The sequence below is a fragment of the Gossypium hirsutum genome, chromosome A07 (genome assembly GCF_007990345.1).
Source record: "Gossypium hirsutum isolate 1008001.06 chromosome A07, Gossypium_hirsutum_v2.1, whole genome shotgun sequence".
In the NCBI taxonomy this organism is placed as follows: Eukaryota; Viridiplantae; Streptophyta; class Magnoliopsida; order Malvales; family Malvaceae; genus Gossypium; species Gossypium hirsutum.
This window is the reverse complement of record NC_053430.1, coordinates 92,943,155-92,970,148: the sequence shown is the minus strand read 5'-3', so window position 1 is coordinate 92,970,148 and position 26,994 is coordinate 92,943,155. Positions and strand designations below refer to the sequence as shown.

The following is a 26,994-nucleotide window of genomic DNA, read 5'->3' as shown; positions in this document are numbered from 1 at the left end:
TTTGAAAATCACAACTTTGATATAAAGGTTTTAGTAGTTCATAGTATGCCTATATAAAAAGTTTCCATTCTTTCATAACCAGCATCTAACTGCTAAACATTTGAACATATCAGCACCAATACCTTGCAGGACCAAATAACGGAAAAAGAAATTGCATGGTTACCTGAGAGATTATAATTTTAAGAAACAAACTTTTTAACTACAATCCCATCAGAAAAATGAAACCGAAGTGTTCCAAATGACAGCAAAGGAGGAATCTACATCTAACATGCAAAAGACAGTGTCCATGATAGAAGTTGCGCACATTAGGGACAAAATTCAACTTACTAGACATATTTAACGGTAGTCTGTTAGCAAATTAAAACCCATCTGATGCAGCCGATATAGACACACTGCAAATTTTACATAGAGAAAATCAAGGAAAGTAGACCGAAATTTTACACTGGTTTATAGCAGTTTCGCCCAATTTAAACATTCCAATCTTCACAGCTTAAAAGACAAGGTACATCCAATTTCTTCTTCAACATTCCAGTACCAAGTTGTTCAAGGGAAAGTTATGATCACTTGCAAGATCAGTTACACATCAAATACCTAATATGACAATCTATATGCTGATGCAAAATGCTACAATAGAGTATACCATGAACACAGTGATTCTCAAATTCTGAATTTAGCCAATACAAAATCGAATAACTTAGATGCTAAAGCAAAATCTTTTAGAAAGCCTCTCACTACTTCATTGCATGCCCAGAAAATAAGCATATGGCTACCACACATCAGGTAGATACCCAAAAGTTCACTAATTGAGCAAGGCTTTAACAACCCTCCCAAAGTCAGAGAAAATAGAAGGGGAGAAAAGGTAAAATCAACCTTTTTTTTCTTCGGAACAAGACTGCCAGTTCAAAATCTTAGGGAGAAATACACCCCCATCCAATGACCATGATATACACAAGGTCACAAACCCCTGTTTGAATTATGACAATGAGAATAGATGCTGTCAAGGTTTAGACCTGAACATATAGATTAAAGAACTCATACTACACCAATATTTGATATGGAACAGGGAAAACTCAAGATTAAAGAATAATCAACAAAACAACTGAAACGCAACATTCAAGCATATAAAGCCACTCAATTGTTTACCAAGCAAGAAATAAGGGAAATGAAGCAAGAAATGTTTATTATTGAATTTCATATCACGATTGATTCACGAAGGAGTTCCCATCAATCTAATTGTTTTTCTACAACAAAAAAGAGACTCAATTTAATAACCATGCTTATATTCATATTACAAATGAAAATTTTAACATATGAATTAAATTCCATAGAATTTATCACCTGAAACCGCCGACCAAATGCTCCCATATCCATTTTATCTTCCATAATGTAAACTAACCAAGGTCATCAATAAAATAGCTCTTCAATCTTCCATTTTCTCCTCAACAGCTCGCCTCGCATAGACAGAAGCCAGCTGGACTTGGCAAGTCGACGATTCTGCACTATATAAAACAAAGGAAAGAAATGCAAGCAAAGCACACAGGATGGAGGCGTGAAGACCATCCACAGCAGACATTCTGACCAAAATTTACAAAGTGGAGGCGGGGGAGGGCGAGGCCCCAGAACACACTTCAAGGCTAACCTGATTGAGCTATTGAACAACTTCTTTCGTCTTTCGTCTTTCTAACTTTCTAGATCTCGTTCCTCCCAAAACCTCCATGATCAAGTTCATATCGATGTTTCGCACGTGGACTCTACAATTTGTACAAGAAAAAAAATCAAATTAAGCTATTAAATTAGCTTATAATTCACAAATTATTAAAAAGCTAAGAGGAAGCACAAAAATCAAACCTTCGCGACTGCTTCAGCTAATAACTTGCCATCTCCAATCGAATCACCAGATTCAGAATCATCCTGAATCGCCATACAATCCCTCGGCGTTTCGAACCAAGACAACGAAAACTGCTTAGAAACGACACCGACGTCGAAATAAATGACGCCCGAGCTAGGAACATCAACCCAAATCCCTTTGACCTGGAACCAAAGAAACAGCTCTTGAGAAGAAATCCCAGACAAGGCCCCGATCTGCCCGTACTTCAAAGTCCCAGAAACGTTCCTATCATAACGAAACTGGCATTCAAACATAGCATTACAAGCTTGATCCAACTGAACCTCGAAGCGGCCGGTTTCGTCGAACTCAAATCGGGTTATCCCCTTCGGAAGCAGCCCCGTGGGTAGCCCATGGGCCTTTAGGATATCGTAAATAGTCTCCTGCTCGCCGTTGACAAGCGCGAAGAAGATGAAAATGACGTGAAGAAATATGGAAGGAACTAAAGGAATCATTTTTCTTTATTTTTCGTGAGGAATTCTATGTTACTACATGAAGGCGGAAATTAGGGTTAGGGTTTAAACGAAAGAAAATTGGGAGAATAAGATAAGAAAAGCGAACGAGAGAAGTAGGTGACAAGTGTTTGCAGCTTGAATACAGAGAGGATTAGGAGAATGATCAATTATGAGTAGGCCCCTCCTATCCGTTATCCTCTACGGTTGGGATTTTCTCCTACCATACGATAAACCAGTAGTTTACTGCCACGTAGATTGGGTAATGGCCTGACTGTAAATTCTTGGGGTTGTTTCGTGTTTATTCATACCAGTATCTGTCTCTTACACGCGCTTCTATGGTGCGTGTAAATTAAACCAGTTGCTGCCCGGCTATGGTGATCCGTAGCTGGATCATGGGCTCATAATACACGACGAATTCGTGATTTAAACAAGCCAGTTGGACCCAACGTTCGGCATATGATATGTGTCTAATAAATATTTTTTCTTATATTATATTAGATAAATAATTATATGAAATTGTGAGTCTAGCTATTTTTTTTCTTTTGATTTCTCACTTTTTACTCTTGAAAATTTTAAATTCAACTAAAACTACTAAAAATTATAATTTCATACAATCTATCTCATCCATTTGTAATTGTAAATAAATCAATACAAAATAGTATCATATGAAATATTTGTATTCATACACTTGGGAGAAAAGTTAAATGGATATGCTATTAGGAATCCCTTTGGCCGTGATTCCTGCTGGGGTGTCGACCTTAGTTGCATCAGGGTAAAGAAGTTTGTATGGCACTTTTGCAGGCCCTCGTCTATTCATAAGCTCTGGATCTCCATTTCTCTCCATGATTTGCTTCTCTATCTCCCTCAGAGACTTATTGAACTTCTCAAATCTCTGCTTCACCTGCTTATTATCTATCCACTCCGATGTTGCTCTCTGTCCTAAGTAAACTTCTTCAGACGTGTGCCGTGACAGTACCTCCATTAATGCTATCCCAAGGCTTGCCTCAAACCTATCTGATAACATGTTGAGAAAATACTTATCTGGGTCTTTCAAGAATTCTGCAAACTCCATCGTACCTTCTTCGGGCACGAACTTCCGGCACCGACTGGGACGGTTTGGAGGATAACCTGCGTACGAATATTGCCCGAAATTCACTGATGCATGAAGGGCCGATGCGATCCATACGAGTGTTGTTAAAGTGCGTTTAAGGTCTGCCTTTGTGGTCATTTGACACCACCATTGCTCCTTGCGTTTATCGCCGTGGCCGACGTTTCGAATTTCCGACCACCATGCTTGTATTTCGGTATCGGATTTGACTGAAGGATCGTCTTCATAGAAGATGTCGCAAAAATCTCCCACCCATGTTTGGATGGCTAACCATATATCAAGACCGTCTAGACCGTAAGGATAATCTTGGAAGAGCATAAGAGCTCCTCTGGGGTTTTCTGACTCTTCCAGGGCCATACACCTGTGAAACGGCATGGTTTTTAGCATTAATCATATGCCATTTTTGCAGATTGTTTTAGCACATCATTATATGTACCTTTTGATTAGATCGGAAGGGAGAGCTTGTTCATCGAATCTCCATTGTTTGTAAAGTTCAGATGACAATTCCATGGAGAATTTGCCCGTGAAGAGTGTCTTCTCAAGTATTCCTCCGGCGTTTATCAGAACGGTCCGAGCTAGTGCGTTTATGTGCATGGTGTCTTTGAAATGAGGATCCAACAACCGGTGAACTGGATGCATCACGCTCAGCTGCCTCCTGGTGGCAATGATGAACGGCTCCACAACTGCATGAGTATGCAACCTGGAAAAAGAGGTGTTTAAACTATTCTGAATCAGTCCTAAATATGGATACACACAAGAGGATTTTGACTTTTGAGATATAAGTTATGGCTCATAACCAATGGCTGATGAGTTGATGGTATGCCGAGTCATTAGCTGCAACATGAGCCTTGGCCAACTGCCATAGTGCTTGAGGGATGTCTTCTTTTTCAGGAAGTAACACCATGGTTTTCATCCCGTCGACGTTGTTGGAAGAACCGGGATAGCTCAGCTCTATGGCCAATGGCTTCAAGGTGGCATCATTTCGTAAAAATAGCAATGTTCGGGATGCACAAGGGCGGACACCCTCCGAGTACATTTTTCTTAAAAATGGCAACAGATAATCATGGTGGTCCAGGACATAAATCCTCCATTGTTTCATTGCCTGTAATATAATGTGCTGAAAGTCAATTCACGAATACTAGAAGCCACAATTAAGGTAGTTACCTGTTCGAAACTCAAACCATCAAGGTTGTGCTCAATGTCTGACTGCTCTATGTGGCTTTCCGTTAGTGTTCCTCGAGGTGGGAATTCCTGGATTATTACAAACCCGATGCGTAAACCAAGTAAAATGAATTGTATGCTGATAATATGAAGTATAATTGAAACGTTTTTAAGCTAATAGTATTTAAAACCAAGTCAAATAAGTGGAGCGACCCTCAAGCAATGAATTCTAGTAGGATTCGTCCCAGCAAGCATTTGTCGTCCGAATTCCTCATCTAGCTTCCATGCGAATTGATTAGCTGTAAGGATAAAAAGCATTAAAAGAAAATTAAGCACATAGCAATGCATATTCTATGCGTGGAAATGGCAGATTGTTGTTCTTATGACGTATGATATCACCTCTTATGATTTGAGGCAGTGGGAATTTTATGTCAACTTCTTCAATCACGTGAGTGACATCTTTGAAAAGCTGAGCTGGCACAAACTTTTTCACTTTCTCCGTCACCGATTTTCCCCTCATCGCTTGGCGTCTATTGTTGGAATACAGGTCCCGTATGTCACCAAATGACTCAAAACTACTGGAATCACGAGGCAAGGATTTCGCCTCAGGTAGATGGAAATAAGCCGTGGCTTGGATTGCATTTGCAATGAACTCAGATAGTTTCTTGGGACTGCATCGCTCATCCGGTGGAACATAAGTGTCCAAGTTAATCGTGCCTTGCCAATGATCAGAAACAAAAGTGAGAACAAACACACACACATTCACATATATATTAATATAGATGCTTTCATATTACCATTTTTGGTAGCAGGGCGGCCGGTTCTTCCCCTGCGAGGATACGGACGTGAACGGGAACCACCCAAGACAGGTCTAACATGATCTGGACCTTTTCCAGGATTTCCAAGATCATCATACAGAGCATAATCATAGATTCGATCCCATTCTTTCCTTTCCCCAGTTCCATCACCTCTCAAGCTTTCAAGCTCTTCCTTTCTCAATTCCACTAGACAAGCTGGGGTTTTGCTCGGAAGATAACACTGCAACGACAGAAATTATAGAAATGCAACTACAAAAAATAGGACCAAATTTGTATAAAACTAACTTACTGTGTTGGAAAAGAAAAGCCGACTGGTGTTAGTGTCTTTGATTGGATACACCCAAGATCGGCAATCAAAGTGGATGACCTTGTTTTCTGGAGTTACAAGAGTTGCAGATTGAAGGAAGAATCTATGCTTGTGATTGTTTTCTATAAGGAAAGCTCCTGGATTTCCAAATCCAGGCTCTACGTGTAACTTGATCTTATAAACGGTGGTTTTTGTGCCGTCTTTTTTACTGCTCTTTCCCTTCTTGAGGCATGCTTTCCCGCTCAACTTCCCTTTCATGGTATCTTTTGAAGGCATTGAAGAAGGAGACATTAAAGGTCGAACATCATATCAAACGACGAACTAATTAAATAATGGCCAGCTAAACAAGAACTTACTTGGGTCGATTACTGTTGAACTATAAACCTGAACAGATGCTGATTTTCCAGGACCTGATAATCCAGGGCTATGTTCAATCACAACTTTTCCATTGATAAGGTATCGGCTTCCATGGCGATCCTGCAGCGAATTACAATCAGAAATCTTGTTTTGGATAGCATTCAAACATTCTTGCATATTGTAACATAGGTGATGATGATGATGATGAGAATCCATGTTTTTTTTTTCTCTTTTTTAATAAAATTAGTTCATGATCCAGAGGATTTTTTTCTTTTTTTCTTGTTTGGTATTAAAAGAAAAAGAATGAATCCCGTGTGAAAACGCTATACAAAAGGAAAGCGAAAGAAATCTTCTTTGCTTGGATTTTCAGCTATGCATCTGATTCATTTCTTGCTAAGAAGCTTTAATTTCTTCAATGGCACTTTGCATTTAAATGCCAAGAGTTTTATCTGAGTTTCATAGTCTAAATCATATTTCTGTTTTACTCTTGCTTTTAAAAATAAATGCTTTAACCAAGTACGGAATATTTACCTCTATATTTGATCCATGTTCTGTTTAGTCTTTGCTCATAACATATTTTACCTCATTGACCCCTGAAAATCTGTTTTGGTATAGTTTAGGTCCTTGACTCAATTCTAATGATGCTCAAGTCACTCCCCATTCCTATTTCACATAAAATGCTTAAGAATAATAATAGATTGCTTTTTTATGAACTACAGTTCAAGATCTGTCCTGCATTTTATTTATGTAAGTTAGAATCAATTTTCAGTAATGACTTATACGCTAATTATTTTATTTCTTAACGCTTTTTATGTATTATTTGTAGGGTGTAAATGAGATATTGATGTTCGCAAGTTGCTTGAGTTCAATTCGAAAATAATTTAAATCCGGTTTGGTAATTATCAAATCGGGCTCGAGTTATTGCTTGAGCTAATTTCGGGCTTAATAATACTTGACTCAAACTGTTTGCGAATTTTTTAAAGTTTTTTTTATATATATTATTATATTATTTTATTGCTATTAATATATTATTAACCCTAAGGTTAATTATTGCATTAAGCTTGGGTTTGAGTACAAAAATTGGTAAACGATATTAATCGAGCATGTATAGCTCAATTATCGAGCCAAGCTCGAATTTAAAAATAATATTCAATTAAACTTGAGCTTGAATTTAGTAGTACTCGAATTCGACTCAACTCAGTTACAACCCATTTATTATTTTTATATTTTAAATAAAAAAACGAAAATCAACAACTTATATCATAAAATCAATAAATTTTCAATTTGCACAAATTATATTAATAAAATAATTTAATAAAAAATCGATTTTATCAAGAACGCATTCTTTTCTTTTCTTGTTGTGTTGCTAATTCCCCTAATTCCCATGCCCTCTTGCTATCTGGTGTTCATGTTCGGCTGGAGCATCATCCTCATTCAGAGCGTACATTGCCTTCCCTATCGTCTCTGAAAAATAGTCGGAGGTAACTGATGTTGATGAATCCTTTCCATCTCTTGCGTCAAGATAGAAAGCTTGAGATGTTACTCCTAAATGTGATTCCGATGACTCATTTTTATAAATACTACAGTAATATTCTTCATGTAAAGATTCACGAACTTTTACATAGTGTTTGGTGCTTTTATATTTCTAATAGAATTTGATTAACGAGAATGTTACTTTACAACATTTGGTATATCTTGAAAAGTATTAATTAAAACGTTTGGTTCACTAAATATTTTGCTAGAGATGTAATAATATATAATTTACAAATTTATCATTATTAAATAAAAGATAATATTCATCTATTTAATTTTTATAATAAACTTTATTCTCAACGAATATTTAGATTAAATATTTAATAATAAATTTAATTGACAGTTTTAATTTTTTTTAATTTATAATTTTAATTGAAAATAAAGTTGTTTCAAATTTGTCTTACATATATATATTTTTAAATATAATAATGCATATAAAAAATTAAGTATATATAAACTTGCTTTGGAATAAATTTAAAAAATACTTTAAATCACGTTTTATTTCAACTAAAGACTAACCCATAATGATATAATAAAAAGTTAATTCTAGGTATTATTCTGAGCAATATAAATAATTTAAAGGTAAATCATGCAAAAAGGTTATGATTAAATAAGTGAGTTAAACCTAAACCTTACTTCTTCTTTTTCCCCTTTTCCTTGTAAATATTCATAAAAAACTATAATAAAATTAAATTTCAATTAATATACCAAAAATAAAAGATTGAAAAGCAATAGAAAATAAAAATAATATATAAAGGGTATACTATATAAATGATTAAATATGCATATAAAAAATAAAATTAGGAAAAAAAACTTAATTGTGAAAAAAATTGTTCAAGTAATAAAGAAAATTGTAAAAGATCGATCCGATTAAGCAATGAACAAGAAAAATAGAGGAATAAATTGAGAAATTGAATACACAAATTTAACGTGGAAAAATCCCTCCAAAGAGGATAAAAAATCACGGGCATAGATAATTTTACTATAATGGCAAAAGAACGAAGAGTACAAAAGATGGAGATAAAAACTAAACCCCGAAAACCCGAAAACAAAGAACCCTCAAAACGTAAAACACAAAATTCTCTAAATGTGTTATGAGTTCTAATCTCTAACGTAAAACACAAAATTCTCTAAATGTGTTATGAGTTCTAATCTCTAATGGGTGTATTTTTCTAAGATTGTAAAAGAGCCTATTTATAGGCTAAATTCATAAGTCAAATAATAATAAAATAACTTAAACTAATCAGTGTTTGATTGAAACAAGTAAATAGAGTTTAACTGAAAGATTATTTTTTAAATTTGACTGAAAATAGGAGTCATATTTAATAAATCTCTACATTGACTCATATGTCCACAATGCCATCTTTGCCAAAGCCCGCCATGAGCCTATTTTGAACTATGCAGGGAATTAACTGAGTCGAATTTGTGCTTTGAAAATGGAAGACTTCTAGCCTTCGACTTGTACACTGTCAAATCAAAACTAACCCGGGCCTGATTTTCACAAACACAGTGCCCTAACTTTTCAAAACCTGCATTCAAAAGAGAACTTCTCTTCAACGAAACGCGAGCTCCATGAGATACTTTAATGCCGCTCGACTTGATGTTGATTCTGCATCCTTTCAAGTCTAAAATACTCAAGGAGATGAGATTCTTTCGTAAATTAGGTACATACTTGACATCTGAGAGTGTCATAATCGTCCCATCGTGCATCTTAATTTTAACATTACCAATACCAATTACCTTACTAGATGAATCGTTTCCTATGCGCACAACTCCACCTGCAACCGAACTGTATGTGGAGAACCATTCTCTATTGGGACACATGTGGAAAGAACATCCTAAATCTAAGATCCACTCGGACGTGAGCTTGGAGTTATCACTTGTTGACACTAACAAGAAATCATCACCATTTTCATCAGCCAAATTAGCACCAGCTACATCTTCCTCGTTACTTTCAGCAGCTCTTTTATTTCGCAGTTTATAACAATCTGCTTTGACGTGACCTACCTTTTTACAATAGCGACACCTTTTGTCTCGTTTCTTTGATGCTACCAAAACGGAAGCTTGTCTATCTGTCTTGCTATCCAAATGAAGCTCATTGTCGAGTTTGTGTCTACTCAACACATGACCCTTCACATCTTCAAACGAGAGTTTGTCTTTGCCATAAATCAGGGTCTCCCTAAAAGACTTGTATAAAAGAGGTAAAGAGCACAATAATAGCATAGCTTGATCTTCATCATCAATATGAACCTCAACATTCTTTAAATCGTTTAAAAGAGTAATAAATTGACTGATGTGATCTCTAAGAAGCTCATATTCGTTCATGCGAAACGTAAATAGACGTTGTTTCAACACTAAACGGTTAGCTAGAGACTTAGTCGCATAAAGAGTTTCTAACCTTTTCCACAAGGCAGATGAGGTCTTCTCCATCAATACCTCCTGCAATACCGTATTCGCGAAGCACAACTAGATTGCAGACAAAACCTTTTCATCAAGCTCTTCCCATTCTGTTTTATTTAGATTCTCAGGCTTTTTCCCGGTAATAACCTTTTTCAAACTAGATTGAACTAGAATTGCCATCATCCGAACTTGCCACAGATTGAAATTTGTCTCACCATCGAACTTTTCAATTTCAAACCTTGTTGTTGCCATCTCTGAATGAGTTGATCTATGAAAATTGAACTAGCTCGATACCACTTGTTAGGATCGATTCGATTAAGCAACGAACAAGAAAAATAACGGAATAAATTGAGAAATTGAACACACAAATTTAACGTGGAAAAACCTCTCCAAAGAGGATAAAAAACTACGGGCAAAGATAATTTTACTATAATGGAAAAAGAACAAATAGTACAAAAGGTGAAGATAAAGACTAAATCCTGAAAACCTGAAAACAAAGAACCCTCAAAACGTAAACGCACAAAATTCTTCTAAATGTGCTATGAGTTCTAATATCTATTGGGTGTATTTTTTTAATATTGTAAAAGAACCTATTTATAGGATAAATTTATAGGTCAAATAATAATAAAATAATCTAAACTAATCAGTGTTTGATTGAACCAAGTAAATAGAGTTTAACTGAAAGATTATTTTTCAAATTTGACTGAAAATATGAGTCATATTTAACAAAAATCAAGTAGGAAGGAGGAGACAATAATATCTTCTCTCTTTTTTTGGTTAATTTTATCTTAATATTTTTAAATTTTTTAACTTATATGAAAAAATAATTTTCTCAACTTTTACTATGGGAATCACGTTGTTGTATTTATGCGAAAGTATAAATATTCAGAGAAATTATAAAATTTGACTTAAAATTTTATTTACAATAATGATATAATATGTCATGTCAGCTTGCTCTTACACTATTCTAAGTAGTTAATGTCTCGATGATAAAACTGTAATAAATCAATAATATTAATGATTATATCGTAAAATGACTAAAAAAATACTTTAGACTATAGGTAAGCGAGTAACTTTGTAATTTACCCTCGCAAAGAACAAGCTCCAATTAACCAAACCGAATTGTTGGAAAAGAAAAACAACTCTAAAAAGTCCACTCAACTGAACCTTTCTTTCCCTTAATCTCCATTCTTCCCCCAAAATGGCGATTTCAACAATCCAAAAGCTCACTTCCCAAATCCACCGTCTCCCACGTGTATCCTACCACATCCTCACCTGATCCTCCGCCACCTTGTCCTCCTCCAAGAAGGTTGCCGACAGGATCGTCAAGCTCTTCGCCATCGACCCAGAAGGCCAAAAGCGTGAGGTTGTGGCCTAGCCGGCCACAGCTTACTTCGGGCCTTGACTAACAGCGGGCTGATCGATCCGGCGTCTCACCGGCTCGAGGAGATTGATGCTTGCTCCGCCGAATGCGAGGTCAACATCGCCCAGGAATGGCTCGAGAAGCTTCCACCCCGTACCTACGATGAGGAATATGTGTTGGTAAGGAATTCGAGCGGTCGTATCTTGAACAAGCATTCCAGGCTTGGGTGTCAGGTCGTGCTTACGCCTCAGCTCCAAGGTATGGTTGTCGCTGTCCCCGAGCTAAGCCTTGGGATATTCCATAAAAATATATATAGAACTAGACGGAAGTGAGGGTGCTTTCTAATGTATTTCTGTTGTTTTTATGGGAGTAATAATAATTTTGGTACTTTGAAAGAAACGGATTTTTTCCCATGTAATTTGGGTCGCTTCGAATTTAAATGCAAGTTATTCTATGGATTTTGGCGTTACTTTTTGGGTTTTCTTCAATGCTTATGTTTATCAGGTTGGAAGTAATATAGAAGTTTCAAATATTATTTGGAAATTGCATTTAGTTTTAGTGGATTTTTCTCGTGGTTAAAGCTTGATGCTACTAGGTGTTACGGGAACGAAGAATCCTGGGTTTTGTTCACCACATTATGTCAGCGACGGTCTTAGAGGAAGCTATTACGAAACTTTAAGCATTATGCTTCCCTTTTTATCCTTTGCCTGACTGGAGAACAAACGTTGCAGCCTTCTACTTATCTTGACCTTGTTTCCTGGGTGAAGCTTTACTTTGTTCCTAGGTAGTTGGATTGGTTTGAACCATCTCAGAATTTTATCTGAGATACTAGTTAAACTGAATGAAGGATTAGAGGTGGTGCCACTATAGGCACCCCTTACTGAGGGAAACTCCTGGAAACTGTGATTGAAATGAATATGAGATGATTCTTCAAGTATCAAAGATTCGGTGGACCAATAGATTTTCTAGAGCTCTAGTAAATAAAGAGCAGCATGATGGTTCCTTTCAAGGGTGTTTGGTTTTGTTAATTTGAGGTAACAAAGATGTTTGATGGAAACTTTTGGTTCATTACTTCTAAAGGTTTGATCACTTCCTCAGAGCCCAGTTAAATTGCAAATGATTATAGGTTATACATATGGTTTAACATGGTCTAATTTTTATGAGAAAAGAAGTGTTTTTGTTTGGTGACTCCATGCATGGAATAAATTGGATAAGTACAGCATCAGACTGCTTACACTTCTCTGGCTAGTCCATGACCATGTCAGAAATTGCATTTTCGTTTCACATGATGGGTATTGGATATCTTAGTAACACGAGAAAACCTACTGCCTCAAATAGTTCACCTGATAGTTTATCTCCAATAATCCCCTTCAAGATTAGCTTAGCTTATGTCTCAAGAGTACAGAGCAGAGCTAAAATATCTGATGGTTTGAAATATTATAGGTTACAAACAAAAGAAGTTCAGCTAAAATATCCATAAGTTGAATTACTTGTGCATTCCAAGCTAAAGGCCAGCTTTTAGATGCATTTTATTTCCACTAAAGGGTTTGAGAGTTTGGGAACTTTTAGTTTTTCTGTACCAGTCAGTGCTTTTTCTTCAGTTATTGTTTGAAGTTGAAAGATTTGGCTTATGATAAATGAAAGAATAAGATGAGAAGAATATGATTCAGGATTTGTACTGCTAATACTAATATGAATTACTATTTCCCAGTAAAAATGGAATCCTTTTGACTCTTAACTGGTTAGGGGTGCATTTGATTGGAACTCCTTTGAGTTCCATTAGGTTCTATGTACGCAGCTTACTTGATGGTTTTCAATGTATATATCTCAAGATACTCCAGATTTTTTCCCAAAGTAGATCTCAACATGTTTTATATTATAGATATGAAGGCCATAATTATTAATGTTGTTTCAATTCTAGCATGTGAACTCCAAGACCAAGATATGGTTTAATGTTCTACTAGATGAGAATGGTGGAGGAAAAAGGAAATGTTTTTTGTCAGGTAAAATGGCTTGGATGTCCCTCACTCAACAATGTAGCTGTCTGAGAGTGTAGTGGAGGAGGACTTGTGTCTTTGCACTAGTTTGGTTTGCGAAATGGCATTACACCTGCTTGTTTAGCTTGGTTGTAAGATTTTGGATGGTGCCTCTAGCATTTTTGAGAAATTAAAAAGAAAGGAGAATGTTTAATTGATTTGCGAAATGGCATACACCTGCTTGTTTAGCTGCAAAAGTATGTACTGCTGATGCTCACTTTGCTTCTACAAAGCTTTTTTACGTAGTCATATTGTTCAAAACCACTTATGCTACATGAGAACCTTGCTTTGTCATCTCAATAGTAATTTTATTTGTCATATAGATCATTTGTTGCATGACATATTCACCTCATGAATTTCCTGTGGTGCAAATGGCTAATGTTCTCATGGTATATTTAATCATTTATATTAATAGTATGGAGGGACCAATGGTAGACCGTTGATAGCTCAAAAATATTACTTCAAAACTATGACTTATAAATCTGTAAATATATTTTTTAGCCCAACAAAATTTTCATACCTTATAATGTCAATGTTTATATTTTTGTTTTTATTCTTTTTTTTAAAGCTAAATTTGGTCCTCAATCTTTAAAGAAGAGTCAAAATCAAGGTTTTTTTAAATGAGAAAATTAATTAAAATGTTAACTTTTTAAATACGATAGTTTGCATGACACTGTAATTTATGCTAATTTTTTAAAAATTTATATTTTAAAATTTTTTTGAACCACCTCATCGTAGGTTTTGATCATATCTACTCTTTTTGACATAATGTTTAGAACTACTTATATCTCCTTCTTAACTCATAAATAGGAGGATAATGCGTTTCAGCGCATTTAAACTCACGTCCTATTGTATTAGCAACAATTTTCATACCAATTAAGTCAAGATTTAATCGGCTTTTTAAATTTTAATTTTGATGTATTTTATAAATTTTGAATTATTTATTGACGTGACATCTAAAACAAATACTGTTATGTTAGTATGATGCATATATGGACTGTCATAGGAGTTATCAAACGTTAAAAATTAATATTTTAGTTAACATTTTCATTAAAAAATGATTTGACTCTTTTTAGAAAATTTAAAGATTAAATTTAACTCAAAAAAAGAATAATAACCAAATTAATGAAAAATGCAAACATTGATGACTAAATTAAGAAATTTGGGCCAAATGAAAAAACACATTAATAATATATATTCAAACAAAATTTGGTAGTGGCCCAAATTAATGCAAAAGGCCATTTTACTTGGGCCAGCCTTTTCAATCTAAACTAAATTAGGAAATTTGGGCCTCTGGTTATTTCAAGAAAACTCCGACCACCAAAACCTCATGAATAAAATTTGAACCCTAGCCCTAATTTTCAATTCCTTATATATAGCATCCTACCTCCTCATCTTTCATCCTGTTCTCGGTAGCGTCCCTCCCTTTGCCGTTTTGTGCGTGTGTTTTCATATTGAAGGAATGATAAAGCAAGTCAGCTTCTTGATTGGGTGTAGATGGAGGCGACCCACTCAATCAAATAATTGAAATTTCTTGCGATATCTAAATTCTCAGCCAGTATCACTCGCCTGAATCTGATATATTTTCCCTGATTTTTCAGGCCCTTTTACTACTGGTATATTCACCTTTATATTTTTTTCAAAAATGGAGAAAAAAAATCAATGCAAACGCACTCTGTCCCAAAACCGTCGTAAAGACGAATTTATTTTGAGGCAATTTCTTCGTTTGCTATATCATCAAATTCCATTTGATTTCCGACTTACTCGCCCAATTTGATCCCTTTTTAACTGATCTTATTGGGCACATGGTTGGAATACATTTCTCTCTCTTTTTCCCTTGCGTTATTTAAACATGAACAGCTGTTTTCATTTCTAAAAGCCTAGTAGTGAGATCTGGTAAGCGTGATTGTTCATAACCTGTAACATAATAGCGTGTAAATTATGAGAATCAAGTACCCTTGATGAGCACGATTTAGTTGATATACACCATAAAAACTTGTTTTTCTAATAGACTCTAGATTTGAATCTTTATTTTAGATTAGCAGTATCATTGTTTGTTAGCTACGTCTGATCGGGTCATAGAAATTTTGGGTTGGAAGGATAGCGATGGGTTGTTCAAAGTGCCGTAATTTGGGGCTCTTTCCTTATCAATATGGATTGTAAACATTACTCCGGAAATATCCAGACAAGGTAATAATCAAATTGAAATTAAAACATTGGGTAGAAGAGAAGAGGCATGGGAGGAAGCAGCAGAAGAATTGTGATATAAAGATGGATCTTTACATGATGTATGGAAAACCCAAAGCATTAGAAGGAATGGGATTTAGGGCGGATTTGGATGGGTGCTTGGGGTGGTGTGTTTACATTACAGTGTTGCTACTTAAGTATCTAATTTTGTTGTTATGTTTTTATACTAATTTACATATTTAAACTCATCTTTAGAACCGATTATGGTCAAATTCAATTAGTGAAATTAAATGGGTGAGAACTGGAAATCATATTGCTAACAATCTGCTCTTTTTCTTTTTCCGCTTTCTGATCTCTAAATTAAATAGAACTAGCAAAAAATGATGGATGAATATGATGTATTTTTATTTTTATTTTTGTTAATATTAATTATTCTCTTTTCAGTTTTAATTAATATTTTTATTTTCAAGAAAAAAATGTTGTAATAGATATTTTAAATATGATTGTTCTTAAATTAAACTAATTGTAAAAAAAAAAGAGGTTAAAAAGTAAGGTAAAAGGATGTATTACACAAAGCTAGAATAAAATCAATTTAATTTGAATCGGATTTGAATAAAATATTTAATTCATTCTAGAAATATTGAAATTAATTAATGTATAATATTTAGATTAATTTGTGAATAAAATAAAATAACAGTACTAAATATATTACAATTATTTATTGTGATGTTATCATTAATTGTGAGTTAGTGTCAAGTTGATATGTGACATTAACTTAATAAATAATATTATTAATATATACAATTAATGGTGATAGTAAATTATGTATATTAAAATAAAAATTTATAAAATATATTAAAATGAAATTTTGGTTAAATGGTAAGTTTTAAGATTTTATCAACCTAATTGGTGTGGGTTTAAATCTATATTTTTACCATTATTTTTAAATAAAAAGATTATTAATATAACTCAATGAAGTATATAGATTTTATGTAAGGTGATTGAAAACATTATGTGTAAGTAGAACCTCAATCCATTCAATGTTACCTTGGTTGGCAATGACATCATGGCAAGTCTCCAAGTGTTCAGCATTTTTGCCTCCATTTATTAACGGTCCAATTCTTGAACTAATCTAAAATGACCGAACAGATGCCTAATTTTAGCCCAATTCTATCACTTTTTTTTTTAAACTTAAAAAGCTTTTCACATCCACAAAAGGAAAACCTCTCACCTTGTTATTTATTAACAACTGATTTCGTTAGGCTTGTTTTAGTGTGCATCCTTTACATCCCTCTCTTCTTTCTTCACAATTGTAAACAACAATCAACACTAATTCTCCATTGATTTTCCTTGTTAATTACCTTTCCCATCTCTCTCAATAGTCCAATTTTCATCTCTCTTATCATTTTTGCTCTAAGGTGGTGTATTTTGGTTTGGGTTTAGTTTTGTTTGATAAAAGAAATGGATCTAGTTGAGCTTCGCAAGGTGTTCCAAATGTTTGATAAGAATGGAGATGGCAAGATCACAAAGAAAGAGCTTAGCGATTCACTCGAGGAGTTCAGTATTTTTCTTTCCGATAAAGAAATAAACCAAATCATTGATAACATTGATGTGAACGGAGATGGTTCTGTAGATATCGATGAATTTGGTGAATTGTATCAAATGATGGTGAATGAGAGGAACGAAGAAGAAGAAATGATGGAAGCATTTAATGTCTTCGATCAAAACGGAGATGGATTCATCACATTTGAGGAGTTGAGGTCGGTTCTATCATCATTAGGGTTGAAGCAGGGAAGAACTATTGAGGATTGCAAGAATATGATAACAAAAGTAGATGCAGATGGAGATGGTAGGGTTAATTTCGAGGAGTTCCAGCAGATGATGAAAGGTGGTAGCTTTGCTGCCTTAAGTTCAAGTTAATAGTCAAAATACATATATATATGTCTGTGTGCATATATGTACGCATAGAAAATATTAAGAGATGTTGGTTTGACATTAATGTATCTAATTTCTAATCATACAACTAAATTGTTCAAAATTACAAAACTATTTCTATTTTCCACCTTTTTACTAGCAAAATCAATCCACAAGAGAATCATGAAGCTCCAATTTCATCTAACAAGATGCTTTTTAGTTTGATTGCACAATGTCAAATGTTAAGCATCTTGACTAAAACAAAATGATCCTAAAGAATTTTGTACATGATTAAAAGCTTCCAAGAAACCAAATATACAAATCTAATCATAGCATTAATTGGTCAAGTTAAATACCAAGGCTACCTGCGCTACGGTGCGTAAATCTCTGCCTTTGAGCTTCGAGTTTCCTAACATTGTCTACTATAACTTCAATCTTTGAAGATAGTTCTTCTGTTTGCTTCTCAACGTTGTTAATGAACGCAAACAACTTTTCTCGATAAGCTGAACATAATTGCTCTTGATGCGCTAACTCCATCGTGAGTTCTTCAATTTTCTTGTCCTTATCACCCTAAAAACTCAAAAAAAAAGCCAATCATTGCCAGCAGCAGCAGTGAATAACGGAGGAATGTTATACTGTTATGCAAGTATATAGATATTTAACAACCACAAGCAAATAATTACATTCGGCTAACAAGAGAAGAAAAGAAAAGGTCCCTACTCTTACAATCAAAGAATCATCCTTCACCTTATCAGAGAAGAACACCTAAGTTCCCAAAGAAAGCTTATAATGTGACTCTGCAGAAAGCGTGTTAATGATACACTCAGCGCACTTATACTCTTCCTGAAGCTAGTTCAACAAGAAGCAGCGTATTGCATGACATCAAATATCCTAGTCCAATACATAGGAGAATTTATTTTCATTTATACACATCTATAAATTAGAAAGCTTCCAGGGGCATTTTCAGTGATGACCAATTCAAAGGAACAAAAGCAGAAGTTGTAACACCAAAATTATCATCTATCCCCAGCTTTAACCAATGGGGTCCGCAGCATTGATACTTCATATATTATAAAACAAGCTTTACGCAGGAATTATGTTCAATTCTAGAAAATAATTGGTCACCGAAAAAATTCAATCACAGCCATTAATCTCAATGAGGGAAAATTTCACCCACCCCACAGCATATTCTATAATTTTAAATTATCTAAAAATATCTGCCCTCTATATAATAAAGCTGAAATTGTCCATGCCAAACAATTAGCACCAAGCCAAAAACATGAAAACCAGAAATAGGAACATTCTACTTAATGCGCAAAGAAAGTAAAAACAACAAAAATAAAGGAAGAGTCAATGATCTCAAGTATAAGATTCAAAAACAAAGTTCAAGACATTTAAACTCTATTTGATATATATATATATACTCCTTTTATCTTAGTCCAAATTAAGTTGTCATAATTGACTTTTTTGGGTGGTCAAACTTTTTTTAACATTGACTTATTATTTTTAATATTTTAATTAACGATATTTAAAAATCACTAAAAAGTTTTTTAACTATATTTTTTTATCAAAGTTCTAAAAATTGATGACTAAGAGTCAAAACGCGACAAGTTTATTGGGAATGAGAGACTAATATAATATATAATATAAAACAATTAGAAGTATTTTTCTTATATAGAACTTTATAGAACCTCACCGTGGTATTGAATCCATTGGTTGTGATCATAAGGGGATGATTATGCTCCTTTTCAAATCTTGTAACAACCCATTTTCCTGTCTTTTCCATCTTAACCAAAATAGTTGCCTTGCAACCTTCTCGTGAACTAGGACGTGGCTTTTTCTCTTGTCCTAGTGTGCCCTTATGATTAGGAGAGAAACCCTGTTTGTTGCATCCTAGACGACGAGCAAGTGTTCTTCCATCAATCCCCGAACGACGACGCTGCATAATTCGCACCACAAATCCTATCCGTCTGGCATACTCTATGTAGAATTTCTTAGCATCATCTTCAGATTCAAATTCCATACCCACATACGGTTCTAGGATTTCGCTTCCTTCTGGTTCAGCTGTTTTTTCTTCAACTGAGCTGTCTGCTTTCCCACCTTCTTTGTCCAAATCCCACTATTACCAAAAAAGGAAAAGAAAAGAATCAGACCTTCTAACCTCGTTTTTAACATCAAGCAAAATGACAAGTTTATATAATTTAAAAAGGAAAATAATAGTATGGTGCCTTTTCATGCTATGCAAATCATAATTTTTATAATAATTTGCTAGCAACAAATCATATGACACGTCAGAAACAGTTCTCAAAACTTTTCAAGTGGTCAGATGAACCACAAGATATGCACGTTAATTCAGTGACCACTAGTAGGAATGGGTTCAAATTCAAAGATGTAAAGGACTCAACAAGATAATTCTAGAATCAAGTGAAAGTGATAATTTACACAAACATACAAAAGATATAACTTACCGATGGACATTAAAGAAAGAAACAAGGAAATGCTCAAGATCCTACTGTTTTGGTTTCAGCTATGACTAAGAAAAGGAAATAAACTAATTAAGCTAAGGAGGATGCTTAAAACCCAATTCCTTAGATGAAAGTGTCAAATTAAAAGTATAGGATGATGACAACAATACCGTTATTTGGAATGCCATTATTTAGACAGTTCTTCAACCAAGACTTGGCAACAGTAACAACAAAGAGACATATGATTAACTGAGGTAACCGTAGAATTCAGTCTATTCCTTTGTCTAGAGGACTGAGTGAGGACCTGAATAACAGAATATGAAACGCAGCTCGTATAGGGACATCAAACAATACCTTCACCAAAATGGTATATTCATAAAAACCAGAACTGAGCACAACAAATGCAGCATCAATAGGTAACTAAATTCCATAAAATTAGTTAGCCAATCTTCATTGCAAAATCAATATCACCATAATCATTTACAAAACCCTTTCCTTCATTTTTCTACAGGGCTTTCTTCCTTCCTTCCACCATCCAACTACAACAAAACAGATTGGGTAGGGTATTTAGGCAGAACAATCCAACTTAACTATATTCATTGGACAGATACTCCTAAATCACACCAACAATTACAATTTTATTTTCCTTAAAAGAAAAAAAAAACCGTCATTAAATTTTGCATACCCCGAATACTCCAAAATTAAGCATTTGTTTCCCAATAGTTTCTGTCAAGAAAAACCCTAAAATTCGTAACCTCAAAGAAAGATAACCCATAAAAATTACCTATGAAGTACGCGTATTTCCTCACTCCGAGAAGAGATGGGTGTGTTAGAGGAAGATTAGAGTGAATTATTGGAGGCAATCTAGGTGGGTTATTTTAAGTGAAGATTATAAATAAATAAGAATCGCAGCGTTGAAATTTTAGAGGGAAAAACTTACTGAATGAAGAGTTTCTTCTGATCCGAGAGACATCCGAAGATAATTTGAAAGTCGCGATTGATTCTCTGATCCGATGCAGCCGAAAGGCGAAAAGGAATACAAAGGCCCGGCTCGATTTGAAGATGATGGATTGTCAACCGTTCGATTACTATGCGTTAGTAATTTATTTTTCATAGAATAAAGATATAATACATAGCAGAAGATAGTGATGCTCATATTATAAAATAATTGGAGGCTGCTGATTAATGTTGGGATTGGATGGATGGCGTGATTAATGTTGGGATTGGATGGATGGCGTGGTGAGGTGTCGTGCAGTGTATTTAATTTATTTTTTTTGTTTTACATTATAGTATTGTTATAATATTTAATTTTATTATGATTACTGTTTTTACACTAACTGTAGATAAATGCATCGTCCATCTAAACTTACGTTAAATTTGTTTCGTAATGATATATATAGAGATAGTTCAGTCATGATGTTTTTAGTAGATTGACTCAATAATTAAATAATATTATAATTAATAATTGAAAAGTTGGAACTTAAGGGTAAATGAGGTTTATATGTCCATTTTTTTTAATTAGACCTTTAGATCTTTTTAATTTTATTTAGGAAAATAAGTCGTTTTTGAAGAGAGAGTGTGAAAGTGTATTCAGCTAGGTGTGCTTTTTGCATAGTTGGCAGGAAAACGCACCTAGCTGGGCACTCTCTCCCTTTAAGTTGCAATTTTTTTTAATATAATTAATTTCTTTGGTCGAAGGGTTAAGTGTTAGTAATTTTGTCATTAAGTCCCAAGTTCAATTTTCACTCATATTTATATTTTTTATTTCATGTTGTTTAAAGATGTTTCTTCTTCTTCTTCTTCTTCTTCTTCTTTTAATTAAGATTTTTAACATATAAGCTTCCTTATTTAAATGATTAAATAATAATGATTTCATCATTGAGATTAGGGATGTGTAAAATTCAATTCGATTTGAAAAATTTGATAAAAAAATTAAATTTAGAATTAAATAGTTCGAGTTATTTGAGTTAATCAAGTTATTCGAATCAACTCGAATAAAAAAATAAATTTTTCTGTTTAACTCAAATATGAATTACACAATTCGAGTTATCCAAAATCCGAATAAGAAAAGCCAAAACTACGTCGTTTTGATAAATGTTTACCCATTAAGTTAAAAAGGCAAAATCATTATATTGTTTATGTAGTTAAATAATTTTATACTTCGTCTACTAATTAAATAACCAGTACATGTAAACGCAACATTGAGTATAAATAATAAGATTCGTTAACTCAACTTGACTTGACTTGAATTTTTTTGACTTGATTCGAAAAAAATCAAATCGAGTTAGGTTGTTAAAATAAGATTCGTCAAATTGACTAACTCAAATTTTTTTTACTCGATTCGACTCGACTCGATTGAATACTCATCCCTACTTGAAATATAGGTTTAATTCTCCTTTTCTAAACACATTTGTAATTTTTATTTCATACTGTTTCAATTTTTTAATTAATAAATATATATTTTTTTCAATTTTTTAATTCACTCTTTTTAATTAATAACTCTTTTATTCATAAAATCAAATAATAAATATGTAATTATATAATAAAAATATATTTTTTACATATATAATTATATTAAAAATATTTGAAATTAATAACCCCTTTATATATAATATAAACATCAACTAATTTTTTTTGATATATTTTTCTTTATATATAATATTTATATGTTAAATATTTATTTTCTCCATGTATATTGTGGGTATGGTGATTTCTAATATTATAAAATGAAATAATTATTTCGAATATAATTATTATTTTAATATGTAAAATATTTCAAATAACATTGTTTTTTCATCTACATTGTGAGTATGATATTTCAAATATTTTTATATGTGAAATATTTTATTTAATTATTTGAAACATCATATGTTTATATGTAAAATAGTTTAAATACATATACAAAAATATTTACTACACTCTTGATATTGATTGAAAAATAAATATTACACATATAAAAATTATATTTACTAAAAAAAATTGACATATTTTTCAAATTTAGCCAGAATTTAACTACAAATTATTTGAACCTTAATTATACGTGTTCAATCAGTCTCTCCGTTAGTTCAACATAACCTTATATAGATTGCATTAGAACTGATAAATGAAAATGACATTAAAAAATAGATAAAACATATCATTATCTATAGTGAATGCAGTTTCTCGCTGTGAGTAAGAGATAACTTAGAGATTAAAATAAATTAATTTCTTTGAATTATTATTTAATTGATTGTAATTAAATAATTAAAGTTTGAGGAAAAGTTAAATTAATTAGTTATCGTAATTTTGTATCAATTTTAGTACGGTAAAGACTTCGTGACTTTAATGAAATTAGAATTGGATTGAAAAAATAATTTAATTTGAAAATTAATTAAATTTTAATTAGTTAAATAAACAAATTTTTGGAAATAAAAAATTGGTTGTTGGGTTGGATAAATCAAATGTGTAAGTTAGAAGTCTACATAACACATATAATTATATTCAGTCAATGAGATAGGCCCAATGAGCCCATCTCATCTAATGCCAACTAATAAGTGAGTGATTAAAGCATTTAATTAAGTGACCATAATAGAAAACAAAATAATTGAATGATTATTTTTATAATTTTCTAAATAAAATGATGCGCATGCATGATTTTATTTGGTACGAAGGAGAAATCAAATTGAGAGAAGATGAAAATGATTGCAAAATTTATATTGAAATGAGCTAACTTTTAAAAATTTTATTTGATCTTTCATTTATTTTTTTTATTTTTTTAGTCTTTAAATTTACGTTGTTTTTCAAACCATCCTTAAATGGTTGGAAAAGTTAACGTTTGTTAATTTTGTGACGTGATATCTACGTGATTTCAACAATTAATTAATTTTTAAAAAAAATTAAAAATTCAAAAAAATATAAAAATATTAAAAAATAGAATTATTTAAAAAGTATAAAAATATAAAAAATTTAATTTAAAAAAATTAATTGCTAACGTGACATACATGTGGCAATCTACATGTATGCCACATCAGCAAAATTAACATATCGTCTATTTTAGGGTAATTTGACAAACAATATAAATTTAAGACTAAAATAGACGAAAAATGAAATGAATGACTAAATTAACCATTTATTTTTATAAAGCTAGAGGACTAAAAATGTCATTATACCAATATATGACCAAGCTTCCTCAATACCCACTTTATTGAAAGTGTGTACGAAAATTGAAATATTACACATGCACACTGCCAATAAGGTTAAATGGGTTGACAAATCTCGGTATAGTATAATTTTACAAATAGTAAAAAAAATATAGTCAATATATCAAATACAAACTCATAAATTAAATAAAAAATGTTATTTATTGATATTATAGATTAAATTTTGATTCCAGTGCTCATAATGTTCCTCTAAATTTATAATGAAAAGAATATTAAAAAAAAAACACTTCAATTATATAAAAAATGGACTCTTTAGATCCTCTCCATTTGAACCCTTTTACCTAAGCGAGTTCCACACGTTTATTTAAGAAACAAAGAAGAAATATTGCATATTTGAACATGATGATGATGATGATCATTGTTAATGATTATTTCTTGTCTACTTTTCTTTGAACATTCCTGACGGAAGTGAATATTGCAGTCATCATAAAGGGGACGTAAATAGAAAGCGCAAGGAGCACAATGGCAATCAGTGCTCCGGCAGCCCTCCATGCATGGACACTCCTACAAGAAAGCTTTCCCACCTTGATTTGGATCACATCCACCATGGATACCGTAAGGAATATGCATCCGAAAACCGACGCCCACACCGACAACATCAGCATTGAGAATCTCACACTCTGGTTACGGGTATTCTTGAAGTCCTCTTCTTGGCAAATGGTGACATGGATTTTAAGTGCCTTGGCTACCAGGCTCGACAACAGGAAGCAAGCGAACGACACCACTTCGTTCACCACCAGCCGCCTCGCGTTCCCCACATCCGCGTCGCATTCAGTGCGGTTCTCGAGGCTACGCTCGCCTTGACGTGCCATCGATAACCCCACGAAGACGGCCAGCGTGAAGAGCGAGTTCACGTTCACAAGGTCATCTAACGCTTTCTGGTGAATTTCTCGCAGATTTTCCAACGGTCCTTTATCATCGGTGGGGGTGGAAGCTTCTAGATCGCCGGTTCCACTGTAGAATAGTGAAAAGAAAACTATGGATAAAAATTCATACAAACCAAAACAATTAACGTATAAGTAAACATAATGAGACATGGAAGAGAAGCTAGCCATTAGCCAACCTTGGCATTGCTGAATTCCTTTTTTCTTGGTCTAATTTGGCCGTTCTAGCTTAAGGGGTTTTATAGATTTCATTCAAGCATGTGCCTTGTTTTTTAAGTAAAATAATGGTGAAGATAGTATAATAATCAAAAAGTGAAAAGCTGGGTGTTTGATACCTTTTTTTTATTCTCTGATAAACCAGAGAAGTTAAAGACATAATATAGAAAGGAAATGTTCCCAAGGATCCACTCGATAGGCTACCTAGTAGAAGCTTACATTGTAATTTAATCAATATATTCTGATTTTAGTTTTAAGGGTTTGTATTTGATCTACTATATATTATTATGATTAATAAACTGAATAATGTAATATTTTTTACAAAAATTTTCAAAATATTTCAAAAATCATAATAGGTTGTATTAAACCTTAAAAATTTCTCTTTTTCCTCAAAGCGTACTCCTTATATTTGGTTTTGTCCAGCGGCGACGTCAGTCTCCGGTTGATTATCGCTCGCTTTTTTCTCCCTCCCATTAACTCTTTCTTTCTTTCATTTTCACATTCACTCCACATGTCTTTTCTCTTTTTTAGTTTGCATATCTATTTTGTAGCTATCTTTGTTTTCTTCATAAGTTGTGATGGATAGATGATAATACTTATCGTTTGCTAAAACTCTATTGGCCACCGGTAGTTTTTCTTGGAAAGTGGGTGGCTCTTCGACATCTTCTTAATCTGTTTCTGTTTCGAGAATATTTCAGAATAATAAATGATTTCACGAGTCAATTTGGCCCCATGTTGTCTTGAGTTTTATATGTTTTTTTGTTTAATTGTTTTTCCATTGGTTAATAAATTTTTAGTTTTAGAAGTTTTTATCTGCTCTTGTAGCATGATTTTTAGTTTTGCTTATGCATGAAATCTTACTTTTACAAGTGATTTTAGGAATGATTTTATTGTCGTCCTCTATAGTTTGGTGAATGCTCGATTCTTTTGTTGATTTTTGCTCGCTGTTTTAGACTATCCGATGCTGATTTCATTATCATGTTAAGTGATTGCAATCACTCCATATATGTCGTGCTTGAGTTGTGACAAAGCCAATTGTCAACGTGTCATAATGTTCTATTGATATTGAGGCTAAAGCTTTTATTATATTGATGAAGCTTGTTCTTTACCATCTACGAGGAGTAGTGTTTATTTTTTTTTTCAAAAAAAAATTCAAAAATCCAAAATGAATCATATTATTGCTAGTAATAAACTAAAATATTTTAAAAATAGTAACAATGATCAAGAGGTATATGTTTCTCCTACCTTCCTTTTAAAAATAGTAAAGTACCTTAAAAATGACCAAAGGATAAATGTTGCTTCATTAGAGACTGCATGAGAATTTTGCCTTTCTTGGTTAGGGGGATGGGGCTGAGGAGGGGCTATAAAGCACAAAAAAGATAAAAAGGAAATAATAAAAAAGTGTAATCCAAGCTGGACATGATAAATTAATAATATATACAAATGATTTAAAATTTATATAAATATATAAAAGTAGAATACATTAAATAAAATAATAAAATATACAAAAAAATAAAATAAGATTTTTTTATTTTCGATTCTTAATTTTTGTTTTTTTATATAATATCTAGAATTACTCATAATTTTTTTTAAGATAATACGTTTCAGTACACTCAAATATATATCTTTTTGTATTGACAACAATACCGATATTAATCAAACTAATATTCAAATAATTAAAGCAAAAAAAAATACAAATAATTAAT

General features: G+C 33.0%; 5 protein-coding genes and 1 pseudogene across 8 annotated transcripts; 2 read left to right on the top strand and 4 right to left on the bottom strand.

The window, feature by feature from the left end:
- Positions 1 to 1,338: 1,338 nt before the first annotated feature.
- LOC121203654 (uncharacterized protein At5g01610) lies at positions 1,339 to 2,479 on the bottom strand. The gene is made up of 3 exons (XM_041116642.1): positions 1,849 to 2,479; positions 1,640 to 1,751; positions 1,339 to 1,499 (listed from the first exon to the last, which is right to left on the bottom strand). Exons 1-2 carry the CDS (start codon positions 2,338 to 2,340, stop codon positions 1,689 to 1,691), a joined length of 555 nt encoding a protein of 184 aa, XP_040972576.1. The 5' UTR covers positions 2,341 to 2,479; the 3' UTR covers positions 1,339 to 1,499; positions 1,640 to 1,688.
- Positions 2,480 to 2,944: 465 nt separating this feature from the next.
- LOC107954973 (probable linoleate 9S-lipoxygenase 4) lies at positions 2,945 to 6,527 on the bottom strand. 2 transcript variants are annotated; one of them, XM_041116641.1, is made up of 10 exons: positions 6,421 to 6,527; positions 6,091 to 6,211; positions 5,717 to 5,997; positions 5,407 to 5,647; positions 5,009 to 5,326; positions 4,823 to 4,908; positions 4,613 to 4,699; positions 4,246 to 4,550; positions 3,885 to 4,148; positions 2,945 to 3,809 (listed from the first exon to the last, which is right to left on the bottom strand). In XM_041116641.1, the coding sequence occupies exons 3-10, from the start codon at positions 5,990 to 5,992 to the stop codon at positions 3,041 to 3,043; spliced, it is 2,346 nt and encodes a 781-aa protein (XP_040972575.1). In that variant the 5' UTR covers positions 5,993 to 5,997; positions 6,091 to 6,211; positions 6,421 to 6,527; the 3' UTR covers positions 2,945 to 3,040. The 2 variants fall into 2 exon arrangements, with proteins under 2 accessions (XP_040972575.1, XP_016746154.2); XM_016890665.2 differs by lacking the exon at positions 6,421 to 6,527 and having other exon boundaries at positions 6,091 to 6,389.
- Positions 6,528 to 11,114: 4,587 nt separating this feature from the next.
- LOC121231826 (ferredoxin-2, mitochondrial-like) lies at positions 11,115 to 11,856 on the top strand (annotated as a pseudogene).
- Positions 11,857 to 16,493: 4,637 nt separating this feature from the next.
- On the top strand, positions 16,494 to 17,676 carry LOC121231825 (calmodulin-like protein 3). Its single transcript, XM_041116640.1, has one exon. The coding sequence runs from the start codon at positions 17,072 to 17,074 to the stop codon at positions 17,528 to 17,530; it is 459 nt and encodes a 152-aa protein (XP_040972574.1). The 5' UTR covers positions 16,494 to 17,071; the 3' UTR covers positions 17,531 to 17,676.
- Positions 17,599 to 21,118, bottom strand: LOC107954976 (protein FAR1-RELATED SEQUENCE 5). Of its 3 annotated transcripts, XM_041116638.1 has the most exons (4): positions 20,930 to 21,096; positions 20,160 to 20,293; positions 19,221 to 19,643; positions 17,599 to 18,094 (listed from the first exon to the last, which is right to left on the bottom strand). In XM_041116638.1, the coding sequence occupies exons 2-4, from the start codon at positions 20,175 to 20,177 to the stop codon at positions 17,873 to 17,875; spliced, it is 663 nt and encodes a 220-aa protein (XP_040972572.1). In that variant the 5' UTR covers positions 20,178 to 20,293; positions 20,930 to 21,096; the 3' UTR covers positions 17,599 to 17,872. The 3 variants fall into 3 exon arrangements, with proteins under 3 accessions (XP_040972572.1, XP_016746158.2, XP_016746160.2); XM_016890669.2 differs by lacking the exon at positions 20,160 to 20,293 and having other exon boundaries at positions 20,930 to 21,118; XM_016890671.2 differs by lacking the exons at positions 20,160 to 20,293; positions 20,930 to 21,096 and adding an exon at positions 20,344 to 20,528.
- A 3,192-nt stretch (positions 21,119 to 24,310) lies between these two features.
- LOC107956867 (uncharacterized) lies at positions 24,311 to 25,301 on the bottom strand. Its single transcript, XM_016892355.2, has 2 exons — positions 25,252 to 25,301; positions 24,311 to 25,142 (listed from the first exon to the last, which is right to left on the bottom strand). Exons 1-2 carry the CDS (start codon positions 25,257 to 25,259, stop codon positions 24,557 to 24,559), a joined length of 594 nt encoding a protein of 197 aa, XP_016747844.1. The 5' UTR covers positions 25,260 to 25,301; the 3' UTR covers positions 24,311 to 24,556.
- Positions 25,302 to 26,994: the final 1,693 nt, after the last annotated feature.